Source organism: Pollachius pollachius, assembly GCF_949987615.1.
Source record: "Pollachius pollachius genome assembly, chromosome: 9".
Lineage (NCBI taxonomy): Eukaryota > Metazoa > Chordata > Actinopteri > Gadiformes > Gadidae > Pollachius > Pollachius pollachius.
The window spans coordinates 3,289,807-3,306,845 of record NC_136942.1 but is presented as its reverse complement, the minus strand read 5'-3'; the positions used below and the strand labels follow the sequence as shown (position 1 = coordinate 3,306,845).

At 48.8% G+C, this 17,039-nt stretch overlaps 1 protein-coding gene across 1 annotated transcript in view; it reads right to left on the bottom strand.

Moving 5' to 3' along the window:
• Positions 1-16,231: 16,231 nt before the first annotated feature.
• Positions 16,232-17,039, bottom strand: part of LOC307080139 (filamin-C-like) — a gene marked incomplete at both ends in the record, with an annotated part of 36,313 nt that continues 35,505 nt past the window's right edge. Inside the window, 1 exon segment of the mRNA XM_079742770.1 lies at positions 16,232-16,245. Within this exon segment, the coding sequence (XP_079598896.1) occupies positions 16,232-16,245 (14 nt within the window).

Sequence of the window (17,039 nt, the reverse complement as noted above, 5' to 3'; positions counted from 1 at the left end):
GACTACTACTACTAACCCTGTGAGCTTCATGCTATCCCCTATCACCTCCTTAATTACTTGTTTCTGAATTCAGCATATGTCGCTTTGGATAAAAATCCTCTAGTGAATTATGGTTTTTTTAACTCATTTGCTGCACTGTCCAAAGTGTAAGTGTTGACCATCTGTCTCAATACACAGATGTTTTTGAACTCGGGGAGTAAAATTAAATAAAAATTAAATCAGATTGGGACCGGAAATGAGGTCCAAAAATAGAGCGGGGCATGCTGCAGGAGAAGAACGTACGACTGGGTTAGGGTTTGTGTGGGCTGCACCTGACGTCATGGTTCATGGCTTGGCACCGGCTCCTGTGACCAGTGGCATTTGCTTTCCCCCTATGTGGCCTCTGTACTCTGAGGCCAGATGGCATCGACGCCACAAAAACAAATATCTCATGCATACGCACGCACGCAAACGAAAACGCACACACACACACATGCAAATGCATGCATGAACACACACACATGCACATTTATACACACACACACACACACACACACACACACACACACACACATATGCAAATGCACACACATGAACAGGTACATATATACACATGCACAGACGGATCGTACATACATTCATTCATATGCATACACACTCACGTGCGCACACACGCACAAAAACGTATATATACATGCACACCTTTACATACACACATGCAAAAATGTATACAAACCTGTTAACACACTGTGCGACTGACATAAACACACACGCGTGACTCACGACTAAACCCCCTCCCTAATACGCAGAGAGAGAGACAGAGAACTGGATAGAGAGAGAGAGAATGGCACACACAGCAGATCGATTTGTCGCCTGTAATAATTTATAAAGTCTTGATGGAAAGGCAGAAGGTAAACTTGGGGGGGAAAGTGGATGTATTATGATTGGAGTCGAGATATAAGATCAATGTTTTCATCCCAGTAGTAATGCCGAGCGTGTTTGTTCAGGGTGAAATACCATCATGAGGTGGCTCACAGGGCTCTGTAGCTGCACCACTACTGCGTCTTCCTCCTGTCCTCTCTCTCTGCCTGTTTTCTGCCTTCCGATATTCTCCTTATTGCACTCACTCGACATCCCCATCGAAAGACCCCGGGAATGGTTTTCAGTCCGCTGTGAAACCAGCACTCAGGGAAATGATCTGTGATCCTACAGTTGTCAAAAAAAAGAGAAAAGCCCTATGATATAGATGTTTGAAAAGCACAACTCCTAACTTTTAATGGTTGGTGTGCTAACCCAGAGCTGAGGCGCATTATGAATTATTCCTTTTGAAACCCGGTTTCACACACACACAGACACACACATCTAAACAGGCTTGCGAAACCATTACAAAATCAAACAACACCAAAGTACAAAAGTGCCTGGCCATGGTTATATTTGAATTGAGTGATGAATACGGCAGAAAGGAATTATGGCTCTTAAGCTGAATAAAAATAACAATTAGGTGTAAAACAAATTGTGTGAGTAGCATTTTAAAGGCTCAGATAAGTGTGGTGAGTCAAAATGATCTGCTGTGTAGTTATCGTGCCCTTTTTTTTTGATATATTAGTACCCATGTCTCAAGCTTGACTTTATGGCGGGAAGTGTGTTTTTTGCCCAATTATTAATATTATAATTAATTAATGTATGCCTTATGACAAAACTTGTTCTTGTTCTTTTATTTATATATATATAGATATATATCGTTTGCACAAACCATGTCATTTGATTGGGCAACTGGCGTTCCATGAGTGCTGATAGATTGTATAATTGCACTGAGACTTATCTATCACTCCGCTTTACAGGGGATCTAATAACTGTTGATTGCATTAATGGTCGTAAGCTGTTCACTCATCAGAATCACACGCTCGCCCAGAGCAACTGACGACACTCTTATTTCACTTGTTGCACAACACATGGAGACATAAAGATAAATGTACATGATACAAAGCAGCTAGCTTGAGGTAAACTGGAGAGAAAGTAGCACGCTAGTGTGCAGGAAAATGTTATGTGTTGCTTGGCAACAGTCCAGGCACAGTCCAGTTGCGGAACAATTTGTGTTGGCGCAGCCAAATAAATGATTAAATAAACAAACAAATCATAATCTGTTGTCACCTATTACCAAAAACCAATAAATGGCACTTGTGGAACTGTTGTGTGAAAACATTATCTTCGGCACACGGCCTCCAGCCTCATACCTCTGACCGAAACGCGCTGATATTCAGTTAACCAGCACTCCCTCTCATGGGATGTAGCTTAATTAAACTGTCTAAGGGGTAACGGAACTGGGAAGGGTTAGCAAAGGAGGGCTATATTGAATAAAAAGTAAGGGCTTGTCGGGGGGTTGAGGGAACAAAATCAACCAAAGATCTTCCCGGACTGGGGGGCAATACCCGCTGGGGTATAGTTCCCTGGGGAGCCGCAGGGGAAGAGAGGAAACAGGGAAAGGGTAAGAGAGGAGGAAAATAATCAGTTGAATCATCAGTTCTTTCGCCCTTTAAAACCAGCTCCCCATATACCCCAACTCCATGTTCTTTTCCTCTAGTGCAAAGTTCCTTTCATCAACAAAACTGCTCTGCTAGTGACCTCTCTCTCCGGCTGAGGGAGACTGTCTGCTGTGTACGGCTGTGAGGCTTGATTAGGGAGTGATTGCAGGTGAGACTGATTGTCTGACCTGTAGCAGCTGTGTTGAGTAGAATTGATCACCAGTGACCTCGCCCCAGTTTTCCGTCTGTGGGGAAACGGTGGATGTCCTAGGTGGCCAAAGTCTCTTGCTGAAGGTCCCGGAAGCATGGCCACTCCACAGTATACTATGATCTCAAAGGAAACAGAACAAGCACACATCAAAATCATGATCCATGACCATCATTCAGAAATATAGAAGATTGATATTTGGGCGGATCGCTGAGTTTGCGTTTTTTCCTGATCATATTAAAGATTGACTTTGTGAGACCATAATCCACATGGACAGGCAAGGAATTTTGATTAAAAAGCATAACAAAGATGAAGTATCTTTGAGTATCACCCATCCCATTTAAAAGTGAGTGTGCTGCTGGAGATCACTTATCCAATATAACCAAGTGACGTTTTCAATCGCTTTTGATGATGGGACTCATCATGAACTGTAAACTCACAGTAAATCGTGCAAAAATGGCACTCTGACGGAAGAGCAGATTAAGCAGGACTGTGGATAAAGTAAACACCCTTTGAATCCGCCGCAGTCGCCTTGGTCGTCTCTCTCTCATCAAACATATCCGAATATGTCAGCTCCAATGATTCCGCATCAACGCGGGCCTTGTGGATCACCGGGGGGGGGGGGGGGGGGGGGCGTTTGCATTTTCCTCTAATGGGCTGATAAGGGAAAAACAACACAGGCCGGCGTAACAGGAACCAGGGATTTCCAACTTTGCATCGCATAGCAAAGTGTGAAGTAAGAAACATCCCCTGTCAAGTGAGCGGCCCGATGTTGAGAGCCCCACACAACAAGGGGCTAATAATAGAACGCCCGTGCCACTGGTGCCAGCCGATAGATCCCCGTGCAGCTTCCACACCGTCCATGTGGCCAAACAGTAACTGACAGTCATACTTCTGCTGACGGTACACCCTTAGCGTGCGCCACCAAGGCCGAGGCACAAGCTGGAAGGAGCACCCTCTATTTTCCGTTGTTTTTTACTTTGCTACAGGGGAAAAAAAAAAAACCCAACGAAAACAACACAGAGCGAACCTCCAGTTCTCAAGGCCGGATACGGAAACACGCTCCACGTGGGGGGAAAAAAGGGAGCTGGGTTTGTTATTCAGTCCCGTTCGCCTTCCCATCGCTGGGCTGTTATTTCCCAGAGTAAAGATATGAAGTCTGCTTGGGATATCACCACCATATCATTAACACCGCCCTAGTGGGGGTGGCGCTGGGGTTGAACTTATAGGTAGCGTCTGAGACACAGTCATATTCTCCATTGGCGGGGGCAGACTTGAAAGGTCCTTTCACATGGGCGTACGCCGTACCATCAATAGGTGCGAGGCCACAGGGCCCTGCGCCTCCGCCCCATCGCTCCGCAACGCCTCCACGCTGCCGGCGCTGTGCAGAGAGGTGGGGGATGTAATTGTCTTCAGGCCCCCTGGGCTTTCACACGCTCTGGTGGGTTCTTCTGTAGCGTTCCTGTGGCTGTAGCGGTATCAGCCAAGAAATGACGCGCTGTGTCCTCTCTCTCTCTCTCTCTGTCTCTCTCTCTCTCTGTCTCTCTCTCTCTCTTTGTCTCTCCCTCTCTCTGTCTCTGTCTCTGTCTCTGTCTCTGTCTCTCTCTCTCTCTCTCTCTCTCTCTCTCTCTCTCTCTCTCTCTCTCTCTCTCTCTCTCTCTCTCTCTCTTTCTCTCTCTCTGTTCAGCTGTCGGGCGTGGAGAAAGAGGGGTGGTTCCGGGATTGCGAGGGCCCTTCTTCAAGAGAGACACCGGAGGCCATGTGAGTCAAATGGATCCAGAGCGTTTTTTTCATACCTCATCCCGCCGACGGAAGCTGAGAACGGGGGCGACTGAGAGGCCCGATGGCCCAGTTTCCCTGGTTAACAGGACCAGCACTCTCCTCTCATGATCTCGCCAGGGCCGTGAGGGCCCTGACGTTCGCCTCGGGAAGACATCGCCTTTGGTGATGAGGTCTGGAGTCAAACAAGTGGCCTCCATCTTCAGCCGGCTTAGATGGAGGAGTTAGTGTTGTTGCCGCGTCGTGGCTGATGGTGCTGTTTGACTGAAGCTGGTGCGCATGTTTGAGATTTATTCGGTCCTGTGGCAGAACCAGAACCAGAAGAGCCTTGAAGGGATATTTGGGGAAGTACAACTTCCTCATTACCAACAGACATCATTTACATAAAGATGTTAAGATGGTGCGTTCACTATCTTCTCTTTGCCAATTCCCTCTTGGCGGTAAACAATTAGAATGACCAACGTAGAGTGATATCTATCACCAGCTCAAGAGGAATTCTGCGCGGCATCGATTTGTCTTCGCAATCACAACGTGTTACACCTTATTAAAACAATGATGTCTTTCGGTCTCGTGGAAAAGGGCCAGAGCAATTGCCGAAGCCGACTGCAATAAATAACAAGATAACTTGTGTACGAGAGATAAAGGCTCAGTGATGAGGTGGCCAGCTCCCAGGCAAGCACTGTTGGGACGGCAGTTCAATTAAAGAGTGGGGAGATCGACCACTGAGGGTTTTAGTAATGAATCAAACTCTGCCTTTAACTGTGACCGTTTTTTACTTTGAATTTTATCCGCTCATCTCACACTTGTGTAAGAGCCGTCTCCTGCGATATGAGTCCATATCTTAATTGCTCTCAGATCACTGATACCCCACAACCCGTGTCTCTGGGAAAGACAGAAAATCATTTTACAGCTGAGTTCCCTTTGCTCCCACTAACGTCCCTGCAGCCAAGGCAGGGATCTGAGGCCGCTGCAATGACAGACAGGCAGGCGAACGCCTATGTTCTCATACTGCCACTGCCACATATGAGTAATGAGCCCCCACACCATCACCACCACTACCTCTGGCCCTCATGGGTTCAGACTGTAATTTTATTGTAATTTCACAGCAACATGATTCATTAATAACCACACTGAATGAAAATGACTTCTGGAACAGGCCCAATAATACATAATACATAATACATCTTTTAAAATGAGCAATGAAACGTTAACTGAATGTGTCTAGTTGTTGACATCTTATCTTAACGTGATCTCATTGGGATCTTTTTGTTTTTTTTTCTCCAAAAAAAGCTTCATAATACGAAGTCCCTTATTTTCTTCCATACTGAATGGCCGATTGCAATCACAGTCTGTGGTCGCTCCTAGCTACCAGACGGCAGCGAGCTACCGCAGCCTGCAGCCGTATTAGTCAGCCCCTGACATTGAGATGTGGGACTGAGTGTGCCAGCGCTGTTGCTCTTTGCTTGTCCGTCAGTAGGTGTTCCTCCGCCTGCTGTTGTTTCTCTCACCTGCTGGTGCGATTGAGTCGACCGTTAAATTAACTCGGGCACGCTGTCAAATGAAGCTGACAAATAGCAGTTTTGACTTAATGCTTTTATGAATAATTCAACATGTGACACACAAGTGTGTAGTGGGCAACACAGGGGGAAAATAAACGAATTTAACTGTGTGTGTGGACGCTCATAAATAACTGCGTTAAGGCTGTAGCGAGGGGGGTGTGTGAGGTCGTACGCCCCGTGTACGGCGGTAGAGTGTGACCCCTATAGCCTCGGCCGTTTGATGACAGAAATACATCTGAGATCCTAGGTTCTATAAATAAACAGCCGCCTTTAACGTGAGCGTCTGTGGATACGTGTTCACCTTGATCTGCAAAGAGACGAACGAAAGCTGGAGGGCGAGGCTGCAGCTTTGAGCGTCGCAGGGGCTGGCTGGTGTTGGGAGGGGTGGTGGTGGTGGTGGTGGGAGGGGAGATGCTGGTGGTGGTGGGAGGGGTGGTGGTGGTGGTGGTGGTGGTGGGAGGGGCGGTGGTGCTGGGGGGAGGGCTGCGGTGACGACAGGCACGTGGAGTTCAATTAAACGAAGGGACTAAAATAAACACAAGGTTGAACCATACATACGCCGCGGCACATGAGACATTTACTCTTTGTCACCTCGTCCTCTCACATAGAAAACAAAAGAATACAATAAAATAGCAGATAGCGTTCTCAGAAAAAGAAAGTAATTATCTCATTTCCCAGAAAAACCTCATCCGCGTATATGGATCCACAGATAGCAGCACTAGTCAAAGCAAATCTAAGACTCTACCACACGCATCCGTCTCTCAGCTGCACGCGTCTGCACATCGTTAGACAGTCCATTACCACAAAGACGGAACAAAAATACCCCCTCCACCCGACCCCGCAGTAGCACTATCCCTCACTTTCGGTGGACGAATTACCATGCAGTCGTCTAATCACCTACTTTCAGTGTGTTAGCTTGTTAGGGGCTAATCATACGTGTTTAAGGTCTCGTACGCAACCGTGCGTCCGCGTTCCTAACCGGTTAGGCTGCTTGGAAGGGCAAGCTCATTACGGTGATGTTAAGTTATGATCATAGCTTTAGGCCAGCTGCAGTACAACCACAACCCAGGGGGATAAATGGTATATTCCCGCATTGGAAAAACAAAGCGTTTGTATAAAGCCAGAGTGAAGGGGTGCCCCAATGTGTACGCTTCGATTAGCATAAATGACCATTACTCATTGATGGCTCGTTAGATGACGCTCTTCTACCGGGCTGATCTATTCAATGTGGATGCTGATGATAACAATGTGACTGTGACCAGTCATTATGGTTAGCACAATTCAATACAAAGTATGATTCCCCTTGCTGGCGGAAAATGGTTAGCGATACCTGTGATGCAACAGGATGGATGCAGACAATTACCGGGTCGTCTGTAGTGTCGTTAGTGTGTGAAAGGAGGATGAAAGGTAGATAGGTTAGAGGCGGTGACAGGGTGGGGGTTGGGGTGTGCAGGGAAGGGAAAAAAAGCCAGATCAATGTGTGTTCATGTGTGTGTGTGTGTGTGTGTGTTTGTGCAGGGAAGGAAAAAAAGCCAGATCAGTGTGTGTGCATGTGTGTGTGTGTGTGTTTGTGCAGGGAAGGAAAAAAAGCCAGATCAGTGTGTGTGTGCATGAGTGTGTGTGTGTGTTTGCGCGTGTGTGCGTGTGTGTGTGTTGCAAATAGGAGGGTTCTCACTTAAGATGCAGAGAGTTATACTTGAAGGATTAGCTGTGACGTTAGAGTGCTCTCAGGACCCCTCAGATCTCTCTCACGTTCCGACTCTCTCCCTTTCTCACTTTGTCTTCTGCTCATCCACTCTTCACACTCCCAGAAGGCTTTAAAACACGTCAGGAGGAGGAGGACAAGTGAGAACTGGATAAACTTGAAAACTATTTGATGTGTGTGTGTGTCTGTGTGCGTGGGTGTTGGTGTCTGAGCACATGTAAGAGAGAGAGAGAGAGAGAGAGTGTGTAATTGTAGTTCTGCACCCTTGCATGTGTGAATGTATCCTTGTGAATTTGTGTGTTTGTGCGGCCATGCGTGCTTGTCTGTGTGTGTGTGTGTGTGTGTGTGTGTGTGTGTGTGTGTGTGTGTGTGTGTGTTGGGGGGGTGGGGATTGTGTAATTTGGGAATTTTGTTGTAAATGTATCTCTGTTAACCTGTGTGTACGCTTGCAAGTGTGTGTGTGTGTGTGTGTGTGTGTTTGTGTGTGTGTGTGTGTGTTGGGGGGGGTTGTGCATGCAAACACAGGCACACACACGTCTGTGTGTGTGTTTGTGTGTGTGTGTCTGTGTATGTGTGTGTGTGTGTGTGTGTGTGTGTGTGTGTGTGTGTGTGTGTGTGTGTTTGCCCATAAACCCAACAGGCATATTGGAAAGTCGATGTTCCTACAGCCTGTAAACCAAGGTAGAGAGAGAGACACAGAGAGAGAGAGAGAGAGAGAGAGAGACACACACACACACACACACACACAGAGACAGAAAGAGAGAGAGAGTGAGTAAAGAGAGAGAGAGAGACAGAGAGAGAGAGACAGAAAGAGAGAGAGAGAGAGAGAGAGAGAGAGAACGAGAGAGAGAGGGAGAGAGAGAGAGAGGGGAGCGAGAGAGAGTGAAAGCCTTGCGGATGAGCAGCTGGAGTGAACCAGCACCATCACTGCTTTATGAACTGCACCCATCCAATCAAGGCGCTAATTAACCAAGAGCACTGTGGGAATTAATGACCAGAGCATAGCCCTATCATACCCCTGAAGATTACGCTGTGATTTAACATCGCCGCAGAAGGCACGCACCTCCTACCGGAGTGGCCACTGCAGTCAAGCGTCGCTGTAAGAGGGACGTTTTTTTAATCACTAGTAAATACGGTTATTTTCTTTTGTAGGACGGGTCTCGGGCAAAAGGCTCCCGGGAGGTTGCACGGTTCTATTTAGTTTCCATTTGAAAAACTGTGTGGTGGAAATGACAAATGTGCGAGGCCTATTGAAGAGCCCGCAGGGCTGCAATGTAAATAACAGAAATGAATCATCTTTCTCTGGAGACAGGCCGAGCGAGAGCCAGAGAGAAGAGAGAGTGGCAGAAACTGATGAGCGGGAGAGAGGGAGACTTTACAGTCGCAACAAAGGTCACAAATGCCTTCATTGATCTTCAGAACAGGAAATGACAGATTTCTGACACACCACTGTTTTGTTATTGCCGCGGTTTGTGTTCACTCTATGTTTGTGTGTGTGTGTGTGTGTGTGTGTGTGTGTGTGTGTGTGTGTGTGTGTGTGTGTGTGTGTGTGTGTGTGTGTGTGTGCGTGCGTGTGTGTGCGTGCGCGCGTGTGTGAGTGTGCGTGCCAGGTTGTGAAAAGCTGTGTGTGTGTGTGATTGTGTGTGTGTCTTTTATCTTTCTTATTTTATTTTCTTCTTCTTTTCTCTTTTTATTTTCATTCTTACCTATTGTCGGATTCGGTTTGAATGCTTGGTTGTGGGATTCATAGGATACCTATTCCCTCTCCGGATGAACCAGCTACTTTTAGCTGACAGCAAATAGTTGAGCTGAACCAATTTAATCTTGTTTTTCAGCCCAGTGTGACACGTGAAAGAATAAAGCATCCAGGCTTGTCCCCCCCAACAGCACGGAGCCGGTCGCTATGGGCAGCCCAGCGCTGAGGAATCGTCTATAATTGCATTTGGGGTGATTCTAGCTTCATTGGCACCTGGGGAAGCCACGGCAACACGTCACGGTATTACCATAAAACCCAGCGGAAGAGGACGGCCACGATCCTCTTGTATCCGTGGAACTGGCTTCCAAGGAAACTCATTTGCAGCGCGGAGAAAATACTACCTGCCAGATCGATTCCTCCGGTCCGGGCCCACAATTAGTGGATGATTCACTCTGGTTACAGCACTGGGAGCGGGAAAGAGGACAGGAGCCGCCCCCCACCCCTCTCAAAACCCCAACCCCCCTTCCACATCTCATAAATGTCACAATTAAGAGCAACCACAAGCAATGTGTAGCAACGTTACATCCCTACCCGTGGGGGGGGGGGGGGATGTGGCATTTGGAGTTCCTCGCAGAGCCCCCCCAAGTCGGGAGGGGAGAAAGCCACATCTTATGCCCCGTCCTCCCCCCCCCCCCCCCCCCCGGGAGAGGTTGCGCATTGCAGCATTATTTGAATCATTTGGGTAAACATACAGTCGGCAATTGAAATGAGAATGAAGCGTTGCGAGTGCCGGGTGCCGATGCTGTACCGGTAACAGCCGCTGTAATAGGCCCGGGCTAATGGCATACAGAGGCTGGGCCAGGGAGGGAGGGGACGGGGACGGACGCAGGCTATCGCCATGGAGCAAGAGAGGGAGGGAAAGAGAGAAGGAGGGGGAGGATGTTAGGAGGATAATGAGAGAAAAAAGAGAGGGGAAATGTGAAGATATGGTTCATCCTGCTAGGAGGAGCGACTGCGTAGGGGATTTCCTTAGGTTTGTCGGGTTTGAGATAATATCGTGGGGGGGTTTCACTGCAGCAGTACAGCGAAGGTATCTGGGGTGACCAACGTGCTCGTCTCCTCCAGAGGAAGATGAACAGGGATTAAAGGTGCGGACAAATACAAAGCCTCTCCAAATCCACGGCGCCGCCGCGGTGCAAAATCGGATAAAATAAGCAAGTGCCGTGCGCCAAGGCCAATAATAAAGGGGGTAAAAAACTGAAACAAAATGGTGGCGTTCCAATTGTTTTGACATAATGTGGGGTCGGATGCGGCGGGAGCGCTGTTGACTGTCTGACTCGGAGGAGGCGCACGCTGTGAAGGGCTCGTGGAAGGAGGAAAGCCAAACATTGCCCCGCGCATCCTGTTTTTTTTTTTTTGTTGATGGACGAAATTATGGGATTTCAGTAAGAGGATTAGAATGACAGTGTTTAATGAGACACAGCTGGGACGGGTTTCGGATACACAAAGTCTATGCACATGTTTTTCATTTATATTTAATACTTGGGAATACAAGGAAAAAAATCAACATAAACACGGAGATGTAAACAGACACACGCAAGTGCGTGGTCGTCACACACACACGCGCGGTCACACATGCACACGCACGCACGCACGCACGCACGCACGCACACACACACACACACACACACACACACACACACACACACACACACACACACACACACAGCCTCGAGGACCCTGAGACAAGCTGCTGCTCATGCCAGTGAAAGACGTATTACACAGGGCTTATTATCTCATAATAAAAAGCAGATTAAAATTAATGTTTTCCTCCAGCTGGATCTGGAGAATAAACGCCAAGAGATGCATGGCGGGAATTACAGTATAAGTCTAAAGTCCTGCCATTTCCCCAGCCCTCTGACTCAAAGACAAAAAAACCACGACGAATAACAGCAAGGAATGGGAAATAATGGGAAAAAAAACGTTGAGAGAAAGAGCGAGAAGGGGTGGGGGGGATATTCGCATAAATATTACGATGCAGCCTGTGGTGCAATGTTGTGGCAAATGAAATTTACTGCATAAGTCACGTCGGTGGCATCACACATGTCATTAAGCTGTACACGGGCTGCCCCTCCCTGACACTGGAATTGCAGGCGGCGGCGGTGACAATATACGACCTGAAGAATGTCATCGCCCTTCTGACAGTGATTTATAGGTGACACACCAGCCTGTATTTATTTCTACTGTACAAATGTCAGCCCGGCTTGCCTAGGGTGTGTGCTGTAAATGCTGCCGTTGCTGTTGGTACCAGCTAATAGTTACGAACGTGGCGCCGTTTGGCGGTAATGACGCTATTACCGTTGTTGCCGCCCGCGTACATTGGGCCAAGCGTTAGCTGAAGCTGAAGCTCCGTTGCTGTGTGAGGCCTCAGGGGGAAAGGGGGGATGGTTCTTCAGCCTTCCGTTCGGTGTCCATGCCCCTCGTTTCGTCTTCATATGCTTTGGACATTCATGGCAAACATGCCTCTAAATCATAATGAACTAAGTGAAACCCGTGCGTCGCGGCTCGACGTTGTAAATATTGGCTTGCGGTAATCCTGACTGAAGATGACATGGCCTAATTGCCCCCTTTGGCAAAGCTATTGGAAAGTGACTTACATATAATAAAGCATTATTAATACCCTCTTTGAAACTGGAGAGGCTGAAATATATGGATTTAAAGCAACGCATGTTGTGTGTGTGTGTGTGTGTGTGTGTGTGTGTGTGTGTGTGTGTGTGTGTGTTTGCGGCTGTAATAATGTGTGTGTGCGTGTTCTTGTGCGTCTTTGTGTGTGTGTGTGTGCTTGTGTGCTCCTGGGGGGTGCATGTGATAGCTCCTGTGTGTGTGTGTGTGTGTGTGTGTGTGTGTGTGTGTGTGTGTGTGTGTGTGTGTGTGCGCGTGTGTGCGTGTGTGCGTGCGTGCGTGCGTGTGTGTGTGTGTGTGCGTGTGTGCGCGTGTGTGCGTGTGTGCGTGTGTGCGTGTGTGTGCGTGTGTGTGCGTGTGTGTGTGTGTGTGTGTGTGTGTGTGTGTGTGTGTGCTACAACGACAGCCACTGTATTCCTGTTTCTTGAACAAGAAGAGCCCCTGTTCTGCTCCCCTCCATCCGACACCACTCCACACCTCATTTCATCTCCTGTGGAGCACACTCCAACTGGAGGCCGGCAGGAGGAAGTCCAACCGTAACAGGATCAAACTTTGATAAGTTTCTCCACAACTTGGCCAGAGACGCAAGCAAGAAGGAAATAGTCCATCCAAACAAAATATTAATAATAATAATAAAGCAAACCCAACTGATGAAATTGGAGGAAAATGAACAAATAAACAAACAAACTCATGAAACGCCCCCACAAGCATTGCTTCTACAAAGCCTTGTGTGTGTGTGTGTGTGTGTGTGTGTGTGTGTGAGTGTGTTTGTGTATATGTCCGGAGGGAATACCGGGGAGATCAGTGGCATCATGGCGCCCCCGGCCAGACCCTCCTGCGTTCCGGCCAGCAGGACAAACCAGCCTCCTCTCGGTTGACGCTCCCTTCCCTGATTGGTATTCAGTGAGCGCTGCCGTCCTGTTGCTGTGATTAATGGAGGTGATCTGATATTTTGGAAAACACATATGCTAAACAATTTGCTTTCCTCCCCCCCCCCCCCCCCCCCCTCCCTTTAAGCCCAAAGGGCATGGCGGTTACTTAGCTTGGGCGGAAGACTGCGATGAATTAGTGAATTTGCACGAGTGTGTCCCTGAATGCAAATCTGCAACTATTGGCAAGCGGGCGGTTCTCTGCACAGAGAACCGAGCAGGAAGCCTTTCTGTTCTCTCTCTCTCTACCCTCCTCGCTGTGCTCCACACATCTGCCCCGAGGATAAAGGCAGCCGTTATTTTACTATTTCTAAGTATTCCAAGTGTATTTCTCATATTTGTCTTGGAATATTAAATCTGCCCTCAGAGACAGCTGAGGCCCTGATATGAAACGATTTTCGGAATCGACCGCTCGGATGTTTAAAGTCAGTACTCTGACCGTTGCATGGCGCTCCAAAGAGAATACACAAAGCTGTACCAGAGATGCTTTCCTTTCAAATCAGTCCTCATTTCGGGTCCAGACACATGGTATGCTTCACTGGTCTGAGAAATTACTGGATACAGCCCCTTCCAATTTAGCCATCACTGGACCGAGCTGTTCGCTAGCCTTTTGAAACAATTACCCCAAGGGGACCACGGTAACCTTGTTTATAGACCATTGAGCATCCACAGTTCCAATTTAGCGCAGGTAATTGCGATGATCGCCATCTTCTCCGCTGTGCTGTCGACCGCACCCCCCCCCCCCCCGGTAACAAACAGCTACCCCTTGGCTCGACGCTTTCTGGACGACTCACGCACACACCGGGACGGAGACAAACAAAACAAAACAAAACAAACAAACAAACAGCGTGAGCGGCCGAGCCAGCAGCACGCCCCCCCCGCCCCACTCCTCAGGTGTCCGTGACCCTCCAAGGCCCGCTCACCTGGAACACATCGGTCTCACTAACGCACATCTGTCGCTCCAGCCGGCCCCACTCCATCAACACGCTAACCCGAAAAATGGGAGAGGCGAATTCTCGCTGCCCTCGCCCTCTGTGCACAACACCCACAACACCATCAAGGGCAGGTGGCTGTGTGTGTGTGCGTGTGTGCGTGTGTGTGCGTGTTTGTACGGAGGGCTAGCCATTAGCGGGGCATCTAGTGGGCTGTTGCAAGGCGGCGGGGGCATAGAGGACGGGCTCCAATTAGGGCCAGAGTGGGTGGGGAGGGGTGAGGTGGGGAGCATCTCTCCGGCAGCCTCTGACTTTGCGGGGAAGACCCCCTCTCCCCCCCTCTCCCCCCCCCCCCCCCCCAGTCACTGGTGGGGCGGCGAGGGCCCCCTGTAGGTCCCTGAGCCTCAGGCAGTAGCTGTTTACTCTCCCCATGGCGCCGCTGGCTGTAGCTCACCACGCCGCTGGCTGCCGCTGGCTGTTTGTGCTTTCATGTGTTGTTAAAGCGCTGGGAGTGCGTGGGCGTGTGTGTGTGTGTGCGTGTGTGTGTGTGTGTGTGTGTGCGTGTGGGATAGATGTTTGTTGGTGTGGAATAGTTGTGTGTGTGTGTGTGTGTGTGTGTGTGTGTGTGCGTGTGGGATAGATGTTTGTTGGTGTGGAATTGTTGTGTGTGTGTGTGTGTGTGTCGTGTGTGTGCGTGTGTGTGCGTGTGGGCGTGTGTGTGTGTCGTGTGTGTGTGCGTGTTGGTGGAATAGGTGTGTGTTGGTGTGAAATAGGTATGTGTGTGTGGGTGTGTTTTGATGTGGAATAGGTGTGTGTTTGTATGTGTGTTTTTGGGTGTGTGTGTATGTGGGTGGAATAGGTGTGTGTTGGTGTTGAAAAGGTATGTGTGTGTGTTTGTGCGTGTCTGTGTGTGTGTGTGTGTGTGTGTGTGTGTGTGTGGGTGTGTGTTGATGTGGAATAGGTGTGTGTGTGTGTGTGTGTGTGTGTGTGTGTGTGTGTGTGGGGGGTGGGTGGGGGTGGAATAGGTGTGTGTTGGTGTGGAATAGGTGTGTGTTTGTATGTGTGTTTTTGGGTGTGTGTGTATGTGGGTGGAATAGGTGTGTGTTGGTGTTGAATAGGTATGTGTGTGTGTTTGTGCGTGTCTGTGTGTGTGTGTGTGTGTGTGTGTGCGTGGTATATGTGTGTGTTGGTGTGAAATAGGTGTGTGTGTGTGTGTGTGTGTGTGGGGGTGTGTGCCGTTGTGTGTGTGGGGGATAGGTATGTGTGTGTGGGTGTGTGTATATATTTGTGTGTGTATACGCGTGTCCTTGGATCTGTGTGTGGCTGTGTGCCCATGTGTACCGGTGCATGGGATGTTTCCCTGTGTCTCTATATCGGCGCGTGGCTGTGTGGTCATGTGTAGCAGTGCATGAGGCTTTTTTGTGATCGTATCTGTGTGTGTATTTGTATGTGTGTGGCCCTGTTTGTGCATCTATCTGTATATGTTTGTGGAGCTATGTGTGTGTGTGTGTGTGTGTGTGCATGTCTGTGTCTTGTTTTGATCTGTGTTGTGGCATGCGTCACCTGCCTGTGTGTCTTTCTGTTCAGGCTAAGGGGGAAGCTCTCTATGCTACGATGTTCAGCCCGCCTCCATATCTCCTGCAGTCGGGGTGCTCTGCCGGCCTATTGCTTCTTGCATGCACTTACATGCCGCATGAACACAATCTGCGAAAGGCTTCCTCTGGGAGCATCACACGCATTTCGTTGGCGGTGCCTTCATGCTCTTTCACAAAAACATAGCCCAATTTATGGCCAGTGCCCTCCCAATGGTTAATCAGGAGTCTGTGTAAAGTCGGGAGTTAAGAGACTCACAGGGAGGCATAGCAACAATCCGAAACCATTATGAATATTTCATCTTTCTTCTGTATGAATAAAACACAGCCTGCTCCTGATTGAACCACGGTGATGCATACCTTTCACCACTCCCGCGCGCACGCTGGTGTATATGACTATATGGTGCCTATGCATCGGTGCCTGAGTGAGTGCATGTGTTTCTGTGTACGTTTCCGTGGGTGTGCGTGTGACTGGTGTATAAAGGGGGGGTGGGGGAGCTGGGCATTCAGTCATGAACGAGCTTTTCCATTACAAGTCGCCTCCTATGGAATGTAAACTCCAGCCATGACCCGCAAACAGAAAGCCAACCGTCCTGATGAGCCTATTGGCTGGTTATGCAGAGTATCAACTATGCATGAATCCATTCATTACATGGCGAGTCCTGAGGGTGTGGATGGAGACGGGACGTAGGAATTTACACACATCGCTTTCCTCCAAGCGAGTACACACGCACAGGGGAATGCGCACAGGCACACAAAGGCATGCACGGACGCAAAAGCACAGGCACGCACACACTCGCACACAGGCCCACACACCGGCACAGACGCACACGTAAACACGCGCAGGCAGGCATGCACGCAAACACACACTCTCCTTCTCTGTGCATTCATTAATCAATTCATGCAACCAGGCAATTGTGCAAACATCAATTTAGATGTTTGTGTGTTTGTCGCCTCATCGCCACGCCACGGCAGTGTTTTCCTTCTACCCTTCAGCAGCTTCAAGGAGAGCATGTGTCTTTGACCAAGTCTGTGGGGACTTCCATAGGGGATCTGAGACCCTGAGTGTGTTGGTAATTAAACAGTGAAGATTTAACAGGGCCAGGGGTGGGAGACATAGTTGACGTGTGTCTGTGTGTGTGTGTGCGTGTGTGTGTGTGTGTGCGTGCGTGTGCGTGCGTGCGTGTGTGTGTGGGTGTGTGTGTGAATACACGTAGAATGAGATGAGATACTAACCTTTTGGATTGATCAGTATGTGATTGATGGAAGTTTAGTGGGCAAGGGAGGAGAAGGGTGAAGGAGAGGGGGAGGAGGAGGAGGAGGAGAAGGATGGAGGGATCAACAGATAACGGGAGGGAGAGAGAGAGAGAGAGAGAATAAAAAAGATAGTCGGTGATTGAGAGGAGACTAAAGAGGGAGGAGAGGGGAGGTAGAGAGAAATACTGAGTAATAGGTA